Below are 24,150 nucleotides of genomic sequence, written 5' to 3'. Positions count from 1 at the left end.
GGGCAGGTTGGTGGTGGCAAGCAGCGTAAGGGAGAGAATCACACACTCCTTAAGGGATCCACGAAGGGACTTGGAGGTCTGAGAATTGCCAGTAAAACATATGAGTGAGGAATTCTACAGATAATACAACACATTTTCACTCTGCTTTCCTTATTCTTCCCTGCCCTGCCCTTCCCTGCCGTGCCCTGCCCAGCCTTGCCCTTCCAGCCCTTCCTGCCCAGCGCTGCGCTGCATTGCATTTCATTAAAGAACGAGTTTTTTTTTCCAGGATCTCCCTGTAAGGAGCAGATGATATGTATTGTCCTGAAGACTCAATACCGGTCCTTTCAGATTCACCCACTCTCTGTGCATTCTGTCACTTCCCACAGGAAAATGAAAACTGCTGATGTAATTCCCCTTTACTTTTAATGAAATGTAGTGTTTCTCTCTATCCCTAACTGACCAAGCAGAGTGGTTACCTATTGGCTGATAAATACTAATGTTGTATTGATGAGGCTGAAATTATCTTCTTCCAGTGTCATGATCTAAAGTAAATATTACCTATCCAAAACTAAAATTAATAATCTACGTATCAGGAGACAGTGGTAAATTAAAATCATAAGAACTTTTCCTTAATTATGTACTAGGCTTCCAGTGGTCTACTGCTATATTTTACTAGAGTAAAACACTAAATAGTATTTGCCACTAAATATCAATGGTTTTATTCCTTTTTTTTATATTCCATTTTTTTATCATGTTTTTTGAATTTCCTACGCACATCAAATAGCAGAGAAAATAAAATGGGGCATAAACAGTTTTAGAAAAGTAACATTAGAGGGAATTTGCTGAAGGAGCTGGAAGGCCAGATTAAAACATTTTCCAGACCTACTGAGGGCTTATCTTAAAACATGACCAAGATAATTGTTTTATTTTCCTCTACTGCAACATCTGGAATAAGTTCCTAAAAAAGATAAGAAGTGTATGCACAAAGTGCAACTGCAACACAGTATTACACTCCCACATAGCTTTTCATTTAATGTGTTTCAACTACCACCTGGCCAAACAGAGATGAAAATTTAGTAAAACATGTTCAAGCTCGAAGAAGCGTTCAATCTTTTGCTATTCCCTACCACACTTCACATGATTTGTCTCCTGCTTCTCTTTCTCAAGGGCTGAATGTTTCAGGGAATCACAGTTCCTAGTCAGTGGAGTAACCACAACAAAGCTCTTCTGGAAATGAAAACTACATCCAGCCTCTTCTGCTTTTATCTGTAAATGAAACCCACGCTTGTAAGCCTGTGTCTGCTGTTGTAGACTGTGATGTCTAAGGGAGTTAGGCACCCATTTATAAATCCCATCTTGGAAAACACATCTGAAGAGAGTTATTTACTTATTCTTTGTGATTATATGGCATTAGAAGATAAAAGTGTTTTCCCTGGGATAACTTATTTGTAGCTGAGCTTTCCATTAATGAGAATACACTCAGTTTTCTACACTGTCTGTGATTTATACACTGAAGATATAAGTGCATACAGCTTGAAAATATAGAAATACTTGTATTAAAAATAAATTATAATAGATTTCAGATTATCTGAAAACTGTGAGATGTGAAGGAGGTGCTTTTCAGAGAGCAAGCTACATCAGGCCTTTCTGCAATAATGTGATACAATTTCTACAGCGGTGTGGATACCAAATACATCTGGAAGCAGAGGTGGGCCACTTTGCTGGGTAGTTCACGATCAGCTCCAGGCATCCTTCCTAGGAAAAGCATGCAAGAATCATGCAAGGCTTGCAAAAACAAGCTTGTTAATTCTTAACAAAAGGAAAAAAAAAGGAATATCTATCCAACTGTAGTGCATATATGTGTGACAGTGAGAAAGTCACAGCTTCTGGATGCTGCAGACCAAACTGCACAAATTCTGGTAGCAATGGATGTAAAGGTTATGAAGATCAATGCCAGTTTTTGAGCTATTCTGTTAGTGTCTCCTGATTCTGCTAAAATTTAAAAATCAAAGCTGAACTATTCCTCATTGGGTGGTCTGATCCCTTTCTAAGTCAGGAATCTTACTTCTGCTCCTTCAAACAGAAAGGCATGCCAGCAGCAATAATGACTTATGTCCAGCTGGGAATTACCACGAGAATCGTTTCAATATTTTTTCTTGGAATAAATGCAATTTCTTTGACTGCCTCCTCAGCTCCTGAAATATTGCAAAGAAGAAATGAATGAATGAGCCCAGAAAGTATACTTCAGCATTTCCTCCTCCAACCTTTTTATTCACCATTGGAAAGTTAGCATTTAATGATAACAGCAAATTATACAGACTTACACTGTGTTGTTTTTTTTTTTAAATTTAATTTAATTTTATTTTATTTTATAAAGTAGCTTGTCAAGAACTCCTCAGTTTTTAAAGTCAGAATATTTTATTGCCTTTTAAATATTTTCAGAACAGAATGTTTCAAAATTTTCAAAATACAATTTCATTTGAAGTTATTTGAAATAACTTTCTATTTTAAGAAAATTGCTTGCATGAGACAAAACAAAATACTCCTTTAGTGTTTGAATGCTATATAAAATTTGCATGTGGTCTAAAGCAAACCTTTGTCTTTTTGGTTTGCTGAGCATTTTTGTTTTGTTTTGTTTTCAGGTCAGTCTAAGGAATCCTCTCCCATCCCCATCCCCCTTTTCTTATAATTGAAGGTGAATCAAAGTCATATTTTAAATTTAGATAACTACCTTATCTATTAGAAAGAAACAAAGAAAAGGAAAATAGAGATAAGGCATAGAGGGGTTACCAAGAGTAACAAATATTCGTGAAAGTGTGTTTCAAAGAGTCAAAGACAGACATTTAAATCCATTTCCAGATCATATGTTCTATGGATCTCAAAGGAAGGAAAGCTCTGCCTTGACTCAGGGTTTTTCTGAAAGCTCATTCCTGGATCCAAGTAGATGTTTGACGTGATTATAATTCAATCAGATGATAATGGTCCCATCTGGTAATAGAACTGCAAGTCAGCCGAGACTGATGAAGGTGACATTTTACCTTCTCCAAATTCTTCATTCAGGAACTCAAAGGACCTATAAATTTGATATCCAACTCTTCCTCCTCACTTCCTGACAACACGTCCACTTGTAAGTCCTTTTCTCTTCCCGTTTTTTGCTGAGACTATTCCTGTATTTCATCTCCTAATGAATGTCATGAAATCATATTTCTGCACACTTCATAATCTGCTAACTTTTACCACCTTAAGATGGCAACATGACAGTTGCTCATCTATATTTTGACTTTTTAGTTGTTGTTATTAGCCTTAATGAGAGGAGTTCACTATAAACTCAGCTGTCTCTATGCCATTTCTGCAGCCATTTCCACAAGAATGGGGAAAGCATAACAAATGCAGCTAGGCTCTTTTAATACCGTTGCTAACTTTCCCAGAGGTAGCCTGAATGCCATTACTTGGCATTGCCTTGTTTAGACTGGCATTTAGTATCAGAATATATTAGTACCTTCTGCTTAATTAAAGTAAACAGTGATTAAAAGTCTGATGATGCTTCCTAATTCAATACCAAGGTCTATATGCAACAAGATGAGAATGTAACTGCAGATTGTTTTCTTCAGGAGTGAAGTTTGCACACAAAGTTCCCCTGCAGCCTGTGGCCATGCTTCTTTATTGCCATTTTGGCCATGCCTATATCTCTCTCTGTAATGAGAGATGTAAGCACTGGGTGGAAAGAGCACTGAGGGAGAGAAGTTTTTAACCCAAATTGTTTTGCTATCTTTTTCATAGGTCATTCCCTTCCCTTCTAAACAACTGTCAGTCAAATGAGACAGTGTGGAAGTTGATATAGGAGCAGAAAAAAGCAGAAAAGGCAGAAGGAGTATGTTAGGTAAGGGTCAGGAACCTCCTGAAATGGCTTCATCAATGACAAAACCAATATCCTGAAAGGGTAATACATGGTAGAGAAGAATGCAGTATTTCTGATCTTGTATCACTGGAGATACAAAAAGGGTATCTAGCTACAGGTATGTTCCCTGTATGATGTTTGTGTGTTGTTCATTGTCCATCCAGATGATAAGCCCTTGAGGACAACAATCACATCAATCTATAGTACCCTACAAATTTCCCTAAGAATTTTTCAACAAGCTCTCCTAGGCTTTATTTTCTGTGTGCTGGCAGCAACAAACGTTGCAGCAGGTTTTTCTGTCTGACACCTCTCGCTCAACCTGATCACTATATTTATCGACACACAGATTTGTTTTTTCAAATCTCAACTTCAATCATATTCATTTTCTCATCTCGGAAGATTGCTTGGCACTAGCGTGGGTTTGGTTTGGTTTGGGTTTTGTTTTAATGACGCTTCAACAAAGATCATTGAGTTTCAAACAAATAAACTTCTCTTCCAGCCTATCCAGAAAAACACGTTGCAACCTAACAGAATAAACCTCCATCTTGTAGCGTGATTTGAGAGATAGATAAAATGTGTGCTCAGTCCATACTTAGGGGGAACGTGTCTTTATTAATTGCAATCATCCATTGCCAGATTTTATCCTCATTTTACTGAATGCTATTTTATTGCTCCAGTCCCCCCGTGCATACTATGCGAGAGCATGAGTTTATGTACTGTACATATGCATAAAAGAATTTGACCCACAGTGCTATTGGTTTGTTGCTGCCAGTCATTGTATTTTGTTTTGTTTTGTTTTTCACGTTTTATTGCCTATTTAGTCAATAACACCTCATAGACCTTTAATTTTTTGAGGTATTCAATACTTCTACTGATTTTATATTAACCGTGTATAATATATAAATAAAATCTTGATTTTTTTTTCTAAATAAAATATCATAAAGGCATTTTTAGTGTTGAGTCAACAGCTCTGAGATGCTGAAACAATAAATTTAGCAGCATTTCTTCATTCAGCCTGTAGTCCTATCTCACTAGACTCTGATAGTCTAGAAAGGGGAGGAGACATCTGAAAAGGTCTGGAAATGTCTCCGTTGTCTGTCCTTTCTAAAGATGGTTTTCAGGAAGGGGGGCAGACAAATGCTTCAGCTGTGGGATTGCAAGTTCCACGTTCCTACTTCTTCAGCCTTGAGGAGATTGCTATAAAGATCGCCCTCCATGTGCTTGGTCTTGTTCCCACACTCCTGCTGTTGACACCATCACCTGCCTGCTCCCAGACTCCCCCTTATCTGCGGCAAAATGCAAATCTTGTTCAAATGATGATAGTGATCTCACACCAAGTAATAGCAATTTTGTTGCAGACCATCAGTCATGTATCCCCTGTGCCCAGTGTTGTCACCAGATACAAAGAATGAGCAGGTCAAAGCAGCTCTCTTAAAACTAAGACATTAGGTCAAGCCTAACACTGAAAGCTGGGGCTCCGTAAATATTGTCTGAAGGTAAGCTGACATCTTCCTATTTAGGAACACTCATTCTGTGTGAACAACCTGGAAAATCTGGGGGAGAATGAAGAATTTGGCCAAAAAGTAATATTAGCAACAACATATCCACCAATGAAGGTCTCTTCCTTACAGGAAATTTCCTAGTAACTGCTTGATGTCATTCCACAGCCAGCAGGATAATGGTCACTGGGCAAATGCCGACTGCCCGGGTCTTCTCCGTCACCTCCTGCAGGGAGTGCTGCCTGCTGCTTGGTGGCCAGCAGACAGCCAAGAGCTGGCTGCTGGTGGTGTGGGCAGGATGTGCTAATTCCCAGCAGCGCTGCCTGCTTTTCATCCCGTTCCTGCTACCGTGCTTTCAGGCCTGTTACCCATCGCAGATGCCCTCAGTGCAGTTTGTTGAACTCGGCTGTGATCCTCTAAGATGACAGTAAGGACATTCCCAGTTCCCCATCAAAAAGCCAGCTCTCTATCTCATTCCACTACAAATCCCTCAATACTTGCACGCTAGATCTTCTGAAAAGTCTTCCCAGTAGCATGAAGAGGCTCAGTAGAGGGAACGGGTGTTCGACTCATGCAACTTGTAGCTGCCAAATTCTAGCTGCAGCCTTTTTGATGTTGTTGTTCTTTCTTCTTGCCGTTTGTTTTCCCGTCCAGCCAGTTCTGAGTCTGGGCAGTTTTATGTCTGCTCTGGTATAGAGAAAGGATATGCAAATGGAAGTCTTCCTGTAGCATCTTCCCAAAGAGCATTTCTGCCATTCAGGAAACATACTTTGTGCAAACAAAGAAAATCTGTGGTTGCTTGTGTCTTCAGTATCCACGTGTTGATGGTTTTATTCTCCTTCATGTTGAATTTAGCTAATGATGTGGCTGAATTTTAGTAATCTATAATGAGAAAAGCACCATCTAAAATGTTCTTTTAAAATAATCAGATAGAAACTTATGCCCATAAATATAGGGGGAAAAGCACCTGTTTTCTGCAAACTGTTTTCTCTTTGGTAATGGCTCATTCCATATCAGCTGAACCACTCAGCTGCAGTGGGTTGTTGTTTCAGTTTATAAGGTTTTTGAAGGAGTGCTGTTATACAATCTTTTAAAATAATACCAGGAATATTACATCTTTAGCTAAGAAAAGAATGCCATGATTATGAGATCTATTCCCTCCCAAAGACAGCCAGCCATATTTATAAATTGGTGTGATCTCACTAAGTAATTGTTCGGGTTTGCCTTGACTCACTAGTCTCAGTACTAAGTGGACTGGTAATTTAGCTTCTCTTTAGTTTCTGACTATCTTGACCTTTACGCTTTCTTTTTATGTTGTTATACTAACATGGTATTTTGTATGCACTGAATAATACAGACAATAATGGTGTGTCTGTATTGAAACAGGGAGACATCAGGGGTTTTTATATAATTTTATTACTTTCTTCCACTGTGCATCAAAGTTCCACACAGAGTGCTGGTTTTTACCTAAGATTTTTTATTTTTTTTTTATCGAACAGAACTTTTCAACCTTGTGTGATCTCTTTACAATTCCCCTTAGAATACATAATTGTGCTCGATCAATTTGTTAAAGGCTTTTGAAGTGTTAAAAAAGCTGCATTAAAATTATTTTCTTTCAGGTTTTATGTTAATGAACATAGGTGCTATTCAAAGCAAAGTCAGTGTGTCAAGGGAACTTTAACTAAAGTTATTCATACATAAACTAAAAAAGGAAACATCTTTAGTGGAGGAAAATACATTTAATGAGTAAGTGCAGCACACAATTCCTCCTTTCAAAAATGTCAGTTCATATTGAACCTCCATTCTAGATATCTTACAATTACTTTGTCAACAGAAGGTAGAGTAGTGATGGATGATACATTGGTTCTTGAAACCAAACTTTCTGTGAGTTACTTAGACTGAAACTAAGTGCTTTTACATTCCAGTCTTATTGATGATAGTGGTTTTATATTTATCACCCTGTCATTTCAGTTGACTGTATCAGCCTCTTCAGTGCAGGAATATGGACACTAATGGAGGTGTGTCCTTAGTGCTCTAAAGGGTCACAGATTCATTCCACTAACACGTTCACAGCCCTGTTATAAGCTCAGAAATTGTTTTGCCATTTTAAACAGTAATCTGAAGCTGTAGGTGCAGGAAGCCTGTGAAAAACAGTTTCTTACTGGTCTTTTTAGACCATGCTACCTGTTTGACACTGAATATGCTTCTTTCAACTTTCACTAATATAATGTTACTGTTTTGCAACCTGCCCTATAATAGTCAGAATTCTACCAGGGCCTTGGGAGTCCAGGATCAGATTGCAACATTTATTTATAAGAAATTCTGTCAAGAATCAATAATAGTCTTGGGTCTCAAGTTCCTTCTTTAATAATACTTTGATATGATTTGTCACAAGCTAGCCCACAGTATCCACCAGATTTTATTACTTAGCTTGCAGCACAGTCTCTCATCTTTGAGTCATGAGATCAGCCATGGGGAGACCTTTAAAAAGCTATATTCTTTACTGTTTGGTTATTACAGAAAGTCTATATTACTCAATAATATCTTTTATAAGGTGTGCTGTCACATCTTCACATAGATGTTTAACCTCGATGTAGATATACTGAATGCCTGGAGGCCATTTTAGTGACATGGACATTGTTTTTCATGATTGGATGCCAAATGTATCAACAAAAACAACAGAAGTTGGGCCTTATTTTCACAGCTTGGTAGTTCTGACTGAATCTCATACTAACTGTCGATAGCAACTAAGATTTTATTTAGAGTGTAGAGTGTAACATTTTTATTACTTGAAAGTAGAAGAAATTCTGTGAAAGCAATTTAGATTACTTTCCACTGTAATATCAGTTCCTTAGGTTCTACTGTGTATCTCAATAAACAAGACCCTACTGTGTCACTCGCATATTGTAGTTCTAAATATAAAAGATTTAACTCAGACCTGAAATTCAGATAGTTACAGTTGGCATTTATTTATACAGGCTGGTTTACAAAATGAATTATATGTATTGTTGACTTAAGGCACAATATGCTTGATTCACTGAAATTTTCAGTAAAGTTTGTTACAAAATGCTTTGAGTGAAAACAATCTAATCAACATACAAAATTCAGATCTTCCTCTTCCATTTTTGTGAAATTAAGAACTGAAGAATCACAGAGGAAGAAAGAGTTTCATTTTTTTTTTCTGTGTATCTTGTATGTCATCAGTCATGCACACAAAAACAAATTATAAATATATATTCATAAATCATATTTTTTCCAAATACATAATTTGGGAAAATCATATACTAATTATGTCAAATGTATTATTTCTTGGAGTTTTCCTGTTACTATTAGGAACTCGTTATGTGTACTTTGCTTTATTTGAAGGCTCTTTTATTTTGCTATGTAACCATGTTGTTAGCAGAGAAGAAAGCTTTTAATTAGGGTATTGTTGAAAACTGAGTTATGTTTTTTGGTCCAGGCAAGTTTTCTTCAGGACAGAAGCATGCACATTTTTCAACACTACTCATAGTGAGTGTGTTAGAAAGATAGTAGGTGTGGTGATTTAATTTTAAGAGATTATATCTCCCTTGTTTATCATTTTTAATGCCTGTCCCAGCAAAACTTGTAAAGCAGGTAGGTCTTTGTGAAAGCCAATCCTCATGTATAATTAAGTTACATGGCCTGTTCCAGCTCAAATCTAAGAATACAAAACTATTAATAGATCCATGGAGGACTGTAGTACACATATTGGAAAATAAAAATAATTAAGAAGTAAAAGCAAATTTTGAATTATGTAGAGGCAATCTTGAATTGACTCTAGAAGTTTCAAGTGTTTTATTTTGGAAATGTGACATTTTCACAGAGTAATTCTGAGACTAAAAATATACGTTGGTTTGACAAAAAAAAATTGTGAAAAGCTACTAGAATTCTTTCCTTAATGAGAATTGAATTGATAACTGGGGACATTTCCTTCAAAAGACTTTGCAAGTTATCCTGAAAGAAAGAGTTTAGTATAGATGCACTAGATCTAAAATGTTGTAATTCCGTAATATCTAAAACACCGTTTTAATTTTGCAAGTTGTTTCAATTTCTGGCAATAGCCTTGGAAAAGAAGTCCTCAGGAAATACAGCAATGTATAATATTCAATAGCATTCATTTTCAGGCATCCTAGTCAATTAATTTTGAAACATGTTTAAAAGATCGTTGTCTAATTATGTCTCTGATGTTTGATTTATATTGAATGAATGAACTAGGAAGATGAAAAATATCTTTTGCAATGGATATTTTGGAAAAATTAATGGATCTGCTACCACCAGTCAGTTCATACACACACACACACAGATACAGACATATATGCACACGCATACATATGCGTATATAATAAATAGTGCAGCTATTTTCTTTGCCATTTTTACCATATGTAGTTGTAGTCTAGCTTTAAAATACCTGAATAATCTACCAGCAGGTAATATTGACTTAAGTGAAAAAAGATAGTAATAATAATAATAAAAATGATAGAAAAAAAGCCTGGAGTAACCTATTGTGGAAAAGAAAAGGCATAAAATAGGTCTGGACTTGAACACTTCCTCTGTAAAATAAATGAGAAAAAAAAATCCGGAAAGCTGTAGAGCTTATCAGAGAGAAAAAAAAATAGAGGTAGGCATTTCAACATTCAAGTTGCAAACACGGAGGTAGTGGAGACCTGGCTTCCTGCCTAAATTTCATAAACTAACCTCTGCTCTAAATTTGTGAGAAACAGAGAACATGCTAACCCTATAGCTGTCTTGTCTAGCTTGACCTCAAGCCCACAGGCTGAATCTGTCTCATCAGAGCAATTCATTCAGCGCATGGCCTGCTCTTTTCCTTAGAGCTGTTGCCCTCCCTGAGGAACAAAAGGAAATATGCTCATCACATGACCCAAATGCAGATGTTGCCTATCATACAAACAGATTTATATCTGCCACATCCCTGCTTAGCATGCAGTTGTCTTTTTTTTTTTTTTTCTCCAATAGCCTCCTTTGTACACATGCAAAGAGAAGGGCCATTTAGCTGGCCTTCAGTGCCTGCAGAACAGGATGTGTTATTAGACGCATCAAGAAAGCTTCCCCTCCCAACAGAGAAAGATTGTTCTTTTCTAACATGGATATTACTTCTTCACTGCATTAACTATCCGTCTAACAAGAGTATGACAAATGCCTATTTCTCTGCAGATATTTAGATAGTGCATTAGTAAGCAAGAAGGAACACACTGAATAATACACCAGTTTTACCATTTTAATAGTATGAATGCATAGTGGGTAGGTGCCTATTTTTTAAAACTAGTAGCAGAGTCAATCTTTTCAAGATCCTTCATTGTTACTGATTCTGGAGACTCTTGTCAAGATACTCACTCAAATGGACAAAGCTGATCAAACTAACTCAGATTCAGTATGTCTTTTTTTCCTTGAACCTTGTGATTTAGCAGTCAATCCTGACAAGCCATTGGCTATTGCCAGAGTCAGTTAACCTTAACATAATAATAAGTCCTGCAAAACCCCTCAAAATTCAAAGCAAAACAACTTGAATGGTTACTAATTGTGGTAGGTTGATGGTACTGTGAAATTAATTGTATACAGGCATTAGTTTTATTGGTTGCAGGCCAACTGTGGCAGAGGTCTATTTAGCGTGTGATAGGAAAGCGAAGGAAAGTGTTAACTTGGGTTTTGATCTTATCAGCCTCAATCACTTCCATAAATCTGTGTTCTAGAAATGCATCTAAGTTTGTCCTAACTTTCCTGGGAAGCCCATATTTCCCTCTAGTCCCATCAAAGTTCACTTTATTAACCCAGGAGTTATAGGTTTCAGCAGAAATAAATTCTTTTAGCAGCAACAAAATGTACTTGTCGGGCTTTCCAACAGATTCTCTGAAAATCTCATTCTTTTGTGTAGGAGCCACATTTTGTATGCTTACCTCTGGCAGCTGCTCTTCTGTAGTACATTTGCCATCTCCTGCTCCCACATCCAGATCTGTAATACTCATGTATTCGTCAAGTTATGTTTGTATTCACTTCACCTCACTTGGGCATATAATTCACAGAGCCCAAAAGAAATGGTTGCCTTTTTTTTTTTTTAACAGAACTAGGACACAACAAGAGAGCAGAGTAAACAACAGATTTTCTACTCCTGAGCATTTGCAAGAACTCTGAACAGTGAAGGAGAAAATAAAACAAGATTTGTCATTGAAAAAAAAAATCCTAAATCCTGCATACACATCCTTGAGTTTCAGTTGAGCAGAATAAACAGTCATAGTTTAGATAATGGCTTGTTTGCAGTTGTGTTTCAGTTCTGTTCTGTTATGCTTGGTGGAAGTATTCAAGTTTGTGTTCTTTTGCTTAGAAGTAGAAAAACGCCTTTGAAAGTGTGATCCTTCTGAGCAATCTTTTGATTTGTTTCTCCAGCAAATTTACCTGAATTTACCAGATCTGTAAGGGCTCTTTTTGATGTTTTTGAGGAATCTGTATGTTCCCTATGTTAAGTTTATGAATGTTGTATATATATCTCTGTAGTTGTTATATGGCTTCTGAAGGCCCACTTCAAAGTTAAATCAGCTGTCTGGCCTTGGATCTGAAGAGCAGCGTCAGTTGACATATTTTGACACTCTTAATAATAGGCAATGGCTCATAGTTTTTGAATATTTACTTTATTTAATCAGGACCTGAGAACTGGTTGATCATGAGACGAGAGTTTGGCCAGGATTGCAGGAAGACACTTTAAAATTAAGAATTTGAAAGGAATTAGAGGATAATCCTCTGTTGACCATCTGTTTCCCAGTAGAACAAAAGGAGTGAGAGGAAAGACACCAAAACAAGGAAACGTAATTTGAGCTGTTTAGTCTCCTGAAACGAAGTGTAGATATGTCTTTAGTTTTCTGTTATTTCTAGCCCTTTTTCTTCTGCTGTGATATTCCTGTAGATAATTCTGCCTCTCTCCCTGAACATCCTGCTGTCCTGATGGTTTTTAGGAGGGCCGGATAGACGATCTACATTGCACTGTGCTGTAGAAAGCAATACAGCCACACCAGCATGGAGCTGTATACTGACAGGGCTGGATTCCCTCCAGAATGTAACAGAGCCCATTTACATTTAGCTCCAGGACCTATATATTACTTCACACTGTTCTGTGACAGAAGATAAACCTAGCCTGCCATGCTGGCATTAACATGGCTGATAATCAGGCATTTCTGTAACATTAGCAGCTCAATCTGAAAGTCCCATGCTAGGAACTGGGTTTGTGACTTCTACTTGGAAAGAGGAGAGGCCGGGAGGAGATGAAAAGGACAGCTTCATCTCTGAGCTACAACTGTGAATGCCTGGGAAGTGAATTCAATGCACCAAGTTTGATCTGAAATGAAGATTATCCTTGTGCTTACTGGGACTCTGTTGCATCATGATTTTGCGTTAGGTTGTTCAACATTCAGAGAAATGTGGCAATTGTTAATGTCTCTTGAAAGGAAGTCACTGCATTAAGATGCTAGGAGCACAGCACTGGAATGTGCACTTCCAGTAACTCATTCATTAGCACTGAACACCAGGAGAAGGAACATGCTCACTGCACACTGACAAACTCAGACCATTTGGCAGGTTCTGAGGCTTTTGGCAGGTTGGCATTGGGACATGGGCTGAGCTTTTAACCTTACCCACAACATTAATAATATTTAAATTGAAAGAATACGTACTCCAAGCAGGGCACGTTCCCAAGTTTGTGCCATGATCTAAGCCATGCTGTACTTCAGGACTCTGAGCTCTGGAGTGCTTATTAATTTTTCCCTGTAATTCTTAATAAAATTGTATTGCAGCATGCAAGCAACAAGGGCCTCTTTGATAATTTACTGTCTGCAAGTTCAAATCCATGTTAGTGAAGGGAACTGTCCGCCTTATATTTCAAAAGTAATGAATTCAAATTCTGTTGGGATTGTAATTTTATTAGAAATTCTGTGTATCTTCTCTTGTTATTATTTCTGGGTCAAATGTATCATTATATTGATTGATCAACACTTAATTTGTTATTATCCATAAGTGCTCAGCAAATAATGAAAATATCCTGTCACTTTGTTAAAGAACGAACAAAAGAGACAGTATTAGGTTACTTTTTTAATTAATTTTTTGCATACATGTTGATCAAGCTTATATATCTCTGAGGGTTTGGCTGGCCACTCAAACATCTGGCAGGAAAAGCTGAGCAGTGAAATAACTCATTTATATATACTAAAGCCTGCATTTTTACCACTGTTCACTGTAAAAATAAACAATGTGCAGGGCAATAGGGTTCATGATAATGCCATAAGTTAATGATCTTGAGCACAGCAACAAACTTTGGATGTTGCCGTACTAACCATGGATTTCTGTAGCATCATCAGCTCAATCTGAAAATCAAAAATCATGCAGTTCTGTTCTAGGAACTAGAAGGCTTGTGCCGTCTCACTGGAAAGAGGAAAGACTAGGAATTCAGTTCTATTTATATTTATTGATTTATGGTACTTTCTGTTTTATAGCTATGACTGATTCTCCTGGATTTGTCAAGCACATTTTATCACAACTTCCACTAGCTGACATCCCATACGATGTAGAAGAGAGAGAAGGACTGAAATGCAACTTTCAGTACATGTAACGTAAGTGTATGTATAAATTATACCATTAATTACAAGTCTTGAGGAAAGGACACTGGACCTCATTTTCAAGCATTCTTAGTCCATACAAATTGAATTGAAGCTAATAAAAAATGAAGTATTTAGTGTTTCTGAAAACTGGGACAAGTTTTTTCCAGTTTGGGTAACCAGCATCTGCCTTTAAGAAAACCTATATATTAATCCTTCTGTATCTCAGCTTGCCTATCTATCATCTAAACCAGGAATAGTCTTGCTATAATATAAAGCAGCACTGACAAGAAAAAGGTATTCCTTTTCCTTTCATAGTCACCTTACATGGACCAGTTAGATGCACTATAGATTAAAAATATTATTTTATGTATTTTCTGGATAATGCATTAACTATTAGGCATATCAACTTTACTTCCTTCTACTGAGAAAGTCTACAAGTGTGCTCAAATTATACCACAACGAGTTGTTCATGCATGTCACCAATAAATGTAATGTTTTTTGCACATTGTATCCCAATTTCTTATACCTCTGCACCAAAACAAGTCAGTGTTCCTCTCTGACTGTATTCCATGATGTGCTTGCACATGGGACTTATAATTACTTCATATGTCTCATAAATCCCTCCACAGTATCCTTGACTAATTACAAGTGGGCATGCTAATGTATTGTGTTTGGCTCTGAACTACCCACAGACTGGCCAGCTGAGAGGCCAATAGTCAACGGAACTGCTAAATTCACAGTTGAAACCTTTCTTCCATGGAAGCACTAATTTGGCTCTTTCTTTACTACCCAGGTGCCAGTTTTCATGAAACTTACGGCAAACTTTATATCCTTTCTACAATTTTGCTCCCTCCTTAAAGAAGGGGAACTGGCAGATGGACAAAAGAGCAAACAGTGCAATATTATATACTTTATCCTCTGAAAAACAGGCTATAATGATATTTAAAACTTCACTCAAAAAGTTATGAAATATCAAACAACACTCACAACAGCACTCACAGATTTGTGACAAACAACACTCACAGAGTTATATATGTGAAATATGTTACAAATATAAAAGGTGAAACTCTGATTTATTCCTATGGGCTCTTTAAGCACTAATGTTTATCTAATGGATTCAGTTACCAAAAAATATTGCACATGCTACAGAAAGCATTATGATTTGGGATTCACCCATGCCATTATATCAAAGCTAAAATTATTCCTTGAGACTTTGGAACATTCCATGTTGGTAGATACTATGTGCTTTTAGCTAAAAGCTTCTTTCACTTTACATCAACAGAAGTGGAACAATTAATGCTTCAAAATACAAGAGAAGCTTTTGTTCTTGTTTAAATTTTTGTACCTTAGCTTGAAAGGTATCTTGAGCTCCTTTGAAGTTTTCCTTTAATATACTGCACCCAAACCACTTCTTTATAAGAGCCTCATTTAACTTTTACATTTTAAAGATCTTTCAATGCAAGCCCAAATGTAACAAAAGAAAGTGATAATTGTTGAAACAGGCAGAGTTGTTGAATAGTGTATACACTGAATCTTATGGAAGCCACATCCTGGAAGCATCTTGTGCAACTCTGGCTCTGACATATAGCTGGCAGGTAGGTCACATTGCACAGAATTTGCTTCAGGCTCTAGGCTAATGTTTTATTGAATTATTCATCAGGTTTAATAATTCACAGAGACCCCAGTTCCATGTGGCCCCTTACAGAGAGCCCCATTTGCTTTCAGTGGCATTCCCTCAGAGGTCTACTTGTGCAATTCACAGACTCAGGCTTAAATGCCAATTCCCTGTGAAGTCAGTGGTTAGTTTCTATAGATTTCAGTAGGCATTGGATCAGATTGTATATTCTTTGATAAAGGACTGAGTTTTCTGCTCTCTGGGTTTGAAAAAAGCTAACATGCAGCTGATAATAACAAGAACAGCAACTGAAATTCTGAGTTCAGTGAAGCCACTTTGGACTGCAGGCAGAAGGTCAAAACAATCAACACCGAGGACTGTAGGATTGTTTGTTAATCCCGATAGTGCCCTTGCACTCCCAGTAACTGTATATAGTATTCCTGCCCAAGAGGCAGGTGGAGTGTTCAGTAGTGTCTGCAGAAGTTGGGAATGTTTTCTTGCCTTTATTTAATTCCCTGAATTCCTTGTGAGTAATTCTTGATAGTAAGGTTAGAGTATACTTCATTTACCATATAAGTTTGCCACTTCAGATTTCTAATGACTTGTCTGGCTTTGAGGCTCTGATGCTGTCATCAAACTCCATCACAAGTGAGCAAATGTTGGTGTCATACTGTGGTTTATAAACCGCAAGCTCTATTGCCTTTATTTCTGCTTATTTTTTTTGCTTCTGCCAGTGTTGTGGGAAGTCACACACCATTTCAGACCTTTGCAAGTCTCATTTTCATGCATTTTTTTTTCTTTCTGAACTGGGGCAGATGTCCCTTTCTGTAATAATTTAATTAACACTCCAGAATAATGCTGCATTAATTAATGCCAGATTACAATGGAAATGCTACAGAATTAACACTTTATATCAACATTAATGCAAAATGAGTTCCTCCTGGATAATATTTCTTACAGAGAATACAAAAAGAGATAATACTAATTAGGCCATCAATTTAAATTTACCATAATTTCAATCCATGTCACTTATCTGTTCTCTAGCACAAAACCTTCTGTTCTACCACATACATTTTGCTGCATTGATACCAGAATGGCAGCCAGACTGGGAGTCATTTCCTAATGTACATTCCTGTGCATCGTAGTATATTCCTGTACTGTGATCTTGACCATGGTGCCTGTGTTGTGAAGCATTAAACTTTAAAGATAGGTATAGGCTTAATAATGCTCTGACACACCTCTTCTGCAGGTAGAGAAACTTTACTAGCAAAAAAATACCCTCACCAAAGGCACAGGACTTTGTATCATACATGGCACATTATTAGACCGTAGCACACAGTTTGGGTTATTCTAATTCTTCCTGACATTGCCCACATGCAGCAGCAAATGCAACATCTGCAAAGTCATTCTTTTGCAATAGTTATTATTTTAACTGCTTGGTACCAGAATATGAAACAAATAAAAAACCAAGGTTCCTGTTCCCAAATAGCTTCAGTCTCTGTACTGTACCTCAGAGAATAAAATGATCTATTTAAAGCATGTCTGATCTGCACTTACACTTTGGTACTATTTTCTTTATGTGACCATTGCCTAGATGCCACCTTGTGTGCAGGCAAGAAAAGAGGATTAAAAAGATAAATTCTGCAATGCAAAGCATGAAAAACATTTAGCAGAGACAATTCAATTTCAATGAATATCCAACAAGGCTTTTATTTCCTCTCAGTTTACCCTCCTGACTTTGTGGCAGTCTGCATGGAACCTGCTGGGTCACCATAATTTCAGGCTCCTTGCTCTTCAGCAACCTGTGTCAAAGACCAACAGAGAACCAAATCACTAGAGGCCCGTCAGGCTGGCTTGCAAGCTCTGATGTTCATTTGGCATTCCCAGGGCTTACAGGGAAGTTAGCTGCACTTCAGTCCAAAATATGTAATGAAAAGTATTCAGGGGCCTGGAATTCTTGGCTATACCAACATGCTAGCAGTTCGAGAGTTCTTCACCCACCATGAAGAAGTTTTTTTAGAAATTATAAAAGGATAATTTTTCATTTTCCAAAATGCAATTTTTCAGAGTTTTCTGCATGATTAATTTCATTGTATTTAGGCACTTTTATTCCAAATACAAACACAGACAAAATTTGAAATTTCCTGTGAAACATTACCTTTTGTGTGTGTGTACACAGCTTTAGCTGCTTTCTTCAGACAGTGAAATTTCCTTCTTTATGTTTTGCTCAGTAGATTTTAATTGTGTGCTTTTATACTAGCCATTCATACTAGTTCTTTTGTATAAAATTGAATGATTTAGTTAGACACAGAAAATGCTGATGCCCTCATGGCTTTTAGAATATTTTCCCCAACAAGGGGAATTTCAAGAAGCACTGTCACTCAGCAGATCAGATCAGGAGACAGTAGCTGTGAGAAACTATGGAGTAGTGACAGAGTTCAAAGAAAACAAAACCCCACATAGATGGTTCTGCTTTATGGAAAAATGTTTCAGCCCGGATAATAGCTCAGGAAGTTCTTTTGTTGGCACATTGTGTGCCTTCCAGAGGGAACCATTCTTTTTTTATAGACATCTTGAATGAAATGTATGTCATGTGAAGAACAAGCAACTTGTATCCAAATGACATGAGCCCTAAAACAGGAGTTATGTGGGATTCAGCCATCACAAGTCTATGTGGTATTCTGCACCAGAATGAATTTCACACATTGTACTTTGGCTTTAGCATACTTCTTTCTCTGGAGAGTACCATTCTGGCCCCTCTACCGCATGGTCAAATTGAGTTAATGCAATAGCTTTTCTTCTTTGAAGAATTTATTTTTAATTTAGAAAAGGTCAGATATGTGAATCTGTGTGATTTGTATTATGGAACTATATCCTTATTTGGGGCAATTCACCATAACTGGTCATCACTGCCCAGGACTGTTAAAAGAATATGTAATTAGAAATAATGAAGTGGGCGGATATTTAAAAATATGAAGAAAAGTTATTTTCCAAGGAGCCATCTATTTGATAGTAGAACAGACTTTATAGTGAACTTCAGTAAGCCCTCATCATTAGATGGACTTATAATTCAGTGCATAATAGACAAAGTACTAGAAAAAAATATAACTGCATGGACTGAACTGATGTTGATCCCAGAGTTCTGGAATTAAGAAATCTCACAAATCTTTTCTATTTCTAACTTCTGTGAGGACTTGCAAAGAAGGACTTTTGTAGATCAGAACTCAAGTATAGTAAAACAGCTTTGTATAGTAAAACAGCCTTACTCTAAGGAAAAATTTGCTCTGTGCCAATCTACACTGTGCCTTCCCATCACAAGTGCTATTAATCCGTTACTTTCACAAGCAATGAAGTATGTTAAGGAAAATGTAAAAAAAAAAAAAAAAACAAAAACACTGAAGATTATTTTTAGATTTTATATGTATCAACTAGAAACTAATTGGATTAAATATTTTAGTATAAAAAGAACACTTTTTCCAGACTTTTGCTTTAAGTTGCCAGTTTTCAATATGTGTTTTTCTCTTTTTCATTCTACATATTGCATTTTTTCTCATTAAGTTATATGGTCTTAAAATACAGAACTCTTAATTTTAATTTTTTAGTTGATCTTAACCCTTCATTGCTAAGAATGGTATCATGGAGAAGCAAAAGTATATTAGCTGTACAGCTAACTGATGCTGCTGTCTTTAGCAGAAAATGCAAGTGAATATCTAAAGATAATAGGGTCAGATGCCTCCCTTGAAGACAACATCTTTATGGAACATAAAAATTTAAATGCGTATATGTCAGAGTTAAGTTCAAGTATTTTAGTACCCACATATTTAAGTGCTAGTTTAGTTGTGTTTTTCTTTTTTTCTTTTTTCCCCCTCTGGCACATTTCCAACCTTTAATCAGATGTGAAATACTTGTAAGGTGGTGCCTGATGGAAGATTTCAACAACTTTTCAATTTTAGCTTAATGTATAAAGTTTCTGCAGGACATCTTTCTTCTATGACAGCACCAATACATTGATAACACCTGCCTCTTTCCAGTTGATCACACCTGTTGACACTTATGTGCATTAACAAATCGACTAATAACCTTATTCTGATTCTCTTTCATCTGCATTCGTACTGGTAGCTCTATGCATCCAGGACTATGATATACAATGTATTCCCTGTTTAAATGGATTTTATTGAGTGCCAAACCTATTTCTGGTCATATTGCTTAATGATACATACCTCTAACTCAGAAAGGGTAATTCAAAGAGAATAATAGGATTTTTTTAAAGATATAAATAACTCTGAAATGATACTGTCCTTGGACTATTGTATGTGTTATACATCTTTACATTTTGTCCCAGAACAGTAGGACAGTTCATGTTCATATAATTTCTGTGTATTTATTTATATGAAAGTGAAAAGCCCGGAAAGATATGACTTGAAAGGCTGTACTGGTAGCCAGAAAACATGGTACTCCTACCACAGTGCTGCATATTGGAGCACAACATAAATAATACCAAGTTAATTCCTGAGGGGATAATACATCCATGGGGAATGGGATGACATTGTTAAGGTTATTAGCTTGTCTTGTAAGAACAAGGGAGCCTCAGTCAGGTGGTGCTGCACCCAGGCTAATGCATCTGCCATCATGATGATGGTAATTAATCAGGGACAGCACCACACTGCTATTGCTGTGCTGGTTCTGGTTCTGGTGTTTTGGTACATCCGAGTGAGGTTGCAACTAAATCCGAAACCACTGCACAGGTATATATTATCAAAACCATGAAAAATATTACTATCACCAGAGTTACAACCTCAAATTTTACTGGTAAAGAAATTAAAAATCACTTAAAAAAAAATGTACTCAGACACATTCATTAAAGCTATACTACATAGATTGTTTAGTGACTATGGATCATTTGAAGTGGACAAGTTTAAAAGCAATGAGTGAAAACAACAACAATCAGAAAACTTTGAATAAATTCAAAGAAATCACGATCAACTCATGGATATTTGACAACAGTTTTCTAAGGTATTTGTTAAGCATTGTTTATTCACCTCTAACAAGTATCATACAGTATAAATGGTGTTTTTATTTCAGCTCCTGGAAGATTAAAAAATCTGTGGAAACTAGCTGAGAGTTTTGCAAGCATATCTGAATGGTGAATAAACTGAGGTAGGTTGGAGTTTATGCCCCTGAACATGTTGTACGATCAGTGGATAAGACAGGGTTTAAATATAGATTGAAAACCACAGGGTATTAAGTATCTAGGAATATTTTACCTTATGGAGTTGAAGGCTATGACTGAACTTAACAAAGAGGTAATGTGAAATACAGTGAAAAAAATAATTGCTGGGTGGTCTCTGCCACATACTGTATCATGTGGTGGAAAAGGCTGAGAGCCATCAGAAAGACATTGGGACCAAACCCGACATACTGTATACATTAAATATCTTGCTATTTACCTTCTGAGAAAAGTTCTAAAGACACTCATGGATTTCTTAACAAAAACTATATGTCATTATAGGAAGTCCAAAATCTGGGATGAAAATGCTAATGTTAGCCAAATTTAGGTGGAGCAAATTTTTTTGTGTGTGCGCGTGAGAGAGAGAGAGAGAGAGAGAGAGAGAGGGAGAGAAGCTTTGAAGTTGAGCTCAGCCCATTTGGATAGTCTTTGTAAAAGTGCAAACTTTATTTTTTCCCTTGTTTTCATTAACAATAGTGAACTGAAAAAACTTAGAATATGAGTTTTGTATTGAAAGCCATGGCTAAGGAGATTTTGAATCACTGGCAAAATGCAAGGGAAAACATAAAATGTAAAAAAGAGACATCACTATGAAACAAAATGAGTGTAAGATTTTTATTTATTTATTTATTTTTACTCTTTTGCCTTCTTTATTTTTCAATCTCAAATGTCAGGGCCCTGAGGGCACCACCAGGCCTCACAGGCCCAGATCGACTGCCCCAGCAAGGCCTCAGCGGGGCCAGTCCCCAGCTCCCCCAGCCCGGCCCGGCCATGGGCTCCGCTGGGCTGGGCCCAGTCAGAGCCGCGTGCTGGTCTGGCCTTGGCCCATCCCCAGCCCCAGTGAGGTGCCCAGCACCTGGGGCTGGGGCTGCCACGGGCCTGCCCTGCTCCTGGCTGGGCCATGGCAGGGCCCAGGCTGCCAGACCCTGCACCGGGCCCTGATGTGTAACAATAAAGCAGGAGGTCTGCATGTTTTAGTGTTACAGAAGTGTTACTGAAGGGGCTGTTTCTTTCCCATCTATTTGTAAAATCGCTTAGGTTCAGATCAGGTCTTTAAATGTGCAGTTGCTGCCTTCCTGCTGATGGTGAGAGAAGTGCTGCAGAAACCTGCTCAGCTTCTTCACCAGGACTCTAATGCAGAGGCAATGTAAGTAAAACATAGTCATCTGCTAATTTCTAAGGGATTTGAGCCAAGTCCCTTAACTATATACATTATATTCTCCCCTCCTTTCTGCTCGCTTCAGTCTCAAAATTAACACTCATACCTTGAGTGAATAAGCACTGTAGCACTAAATGCTATAGGGAAGCAATGGAGAAAGATTACAGTGAGTTCAAGAAAGGAATTTTAGTGTGCTGCCTTATCCCTGCTTCTTTATTTTTTGATTAGTGGAACAATAAACACCAATGAGAATCAGTGCAGATAGATTAAGAGGTGTGGACAGATGCTTGTCTTGTGACTCTTCAAAGGGCATTTACTGTCTTAAATACTCTGTGATTCTGCAATTTTGGTTGAGAGCTGGTGACTCTATTCCATTTCTATGGGTATCCAATTACAACTCAAATATTTGCACTTGACAGCAGTTTTAGACTACATAGTTAAATGAAAAATGAACCAAATGCGGTACATACTTTAATAACAATCAGTCATAAGAGAATTTTAGAAGAACAACTTCTGACCCACCAGGATTATTAAACATCCCATAGCATTTTTTGTAAGATTAGTCACAGTGTCTTTTCTGAAACTCAATTTATATTATTACATTCTGCCCCCATAAATCGCCCTACAGTATCAACTGAATATAGTATTCGTCCTGTCACATATTGTTGTAGAAAGTTAAAAAGCTGTCATGTTCCACCTCAGAAATGGATCCACTTTGCTAGCGTGTAATGCAGTTCTATTACAAGATTTGGAATATTTTGTTACTTTACAATTCAGTACATTTGCAAGAGAACCTATTATTTTTTCAATGCTTCTTGGTGGCCTAATCTGCATCAATGAGTATAGAAATTTGCTATCAGGGAATACAGAATCTGCAACTCCTTATTTAAGACCAGTCTTTTGACTTAGATGGGAGCCAGTAGTCCTGCTACCCATGATAATTATGCATCTCATGATATGTTAGCCAGAACAGGGATATAAACCTAGCGCTCTATCCGGATTCAAGTGTGAATAATTACCTTCTGCCTACCTAAGTTCCCACTGCAGTTTCATTTGGGTACAGTATATTTCTTCATTTCCTGCTCTAGGGCCTGTTCTGGCATCTACTGAAGTTAATGGAAAGTTCCCTAAGACTTTGGTGAAGGAAAAGTCTATAAACTGTGGTGTAATTTTGTTGTGGTATTAAACAGAAGTAGAATCTGTATCTTATTATAAATTGCTTGCACCATAAAATACCTTTAACAGTTAGGAAAACTCTTTATATCTCATCAACATTAAGTAGATTATGTGTATATTCAAGATGTAACTACTAGCAATTACCATATTATATATGTGTTCTATAGGAGTCATAATGTATGCTAATTTCACATATATATATGGCTGATCCCAGTGTCACTGAACTTTCTTTTGCATTTAGTGAGGATGTCTTGCCTATGCCTTAAGAGTGGTAGGACATAGTAGCCTGATGAAGCCTGGAAATTGTATTCTCTGTCTTTGCAAATGTATGCAGAAACAAACAAAAACAAACTAAACCAGAAATAAACAACTTGTTCAAAAATTGAATTGAAGTCTTCTGAACCTTAGATCAATACCTAAACTACAATACTCCATGATACTTCATCAGGGAAATAATGAAGGTGCAAGAAATTGATGCTCTTTAGATTTCTTAGCAAAATGTATTTTTGCTTTAATAGCATTCCTAGAGATAAAAGTACAGGTTTTGAACCCTTTTCCCTTGTCTCTAAGATGTTCCTTGGAGGAGATGAGGAGAACATGTCTCAGTGAGCAACTGAGAACAAAGGCAGACCAAATTGTAAAGTGCATATTCAAACCTGAGCTTTTCTAATGTTTTGGGGGTAATCAGGCCCATCTTTAACAGGAACTGATTTTATTTAGCATTTGAATAAAGCAAGGGTCACTGTCTAGTAAAATTAGATGACTCCAGCCCAGAACATGTTTGATACAGTCAGGGAATTCATCTTTTTGCTGCTCATGCTCATCTTTTTTGCATGCTCCCACAACACCATTTTTTCCTATGTCAGACACAAATCATCTTGTAAACGTTGGGACAGAAGTTACTAGAGAACAGAGCTAACAAGGACTAGAGTGGAAAGGGAGATCAGGAAAGAAGGTAAAAGCACAAGATGTTATG

General features: G+C 37.1%; 1 protein-coding gene across 50 annotated transcripts in view; it reads left to right on the top strand.

Annotated features, from left to right (window-relative positions):
• Positions 1-24,150, top strand: part of LOC308199202 (uncharacterized protein) — a 506,154-nt gene that overhangs the window by 208,723 nt on the left and 273,281 nt on the right. For 42 of the 50 annotated variants that reach the window (XR_013954445.1, XR_013954446.1, XR_013954466.1 and 39 more), the window contains 2 exons: positions 13,893-14,009; positions 20,695-20,769. The exons of 1 other annotated variant lie outside the window; for it this stretch is intronic. Coding sequence is in view for 5 of the 49 variants with exons in the window: in XM_080603018.1 (XP_080459144.1) it covers positions 13,893-14,008 (116 nt within the window). In the remaining 44 variants the exon portion in view is untranslated. Of the gene's footprint in view, positions 1-3,042; positions 3,110-3,762; positions 3,863-13,892; positions 14,016-20,694; positions 20,770-21,877; positions 21,987-24,150 lie in introns of all 50 variants that reach the window. 7 more of the 50 variants (XR_013954457.1, XM_080603020.1, XM_080603017.1 and 4 more) reach the window with 4 other exon arrangements.

Source organism: Anser brachyrhynchus, assembly GCF_964034855.1.
Source record: "Anser brachyrhynchus genome assembly, chromosome: 8".
NCBI lineage: Eukaryota > Metazoa > Chordata > Aves > Anseriformes > Anatidae > Anser > Anser brachyrhynchus.
Note: the sequence above shows the minus strand (reverse complement) of the source record. Positions and strands in the feature narration are given on the sequence as shown.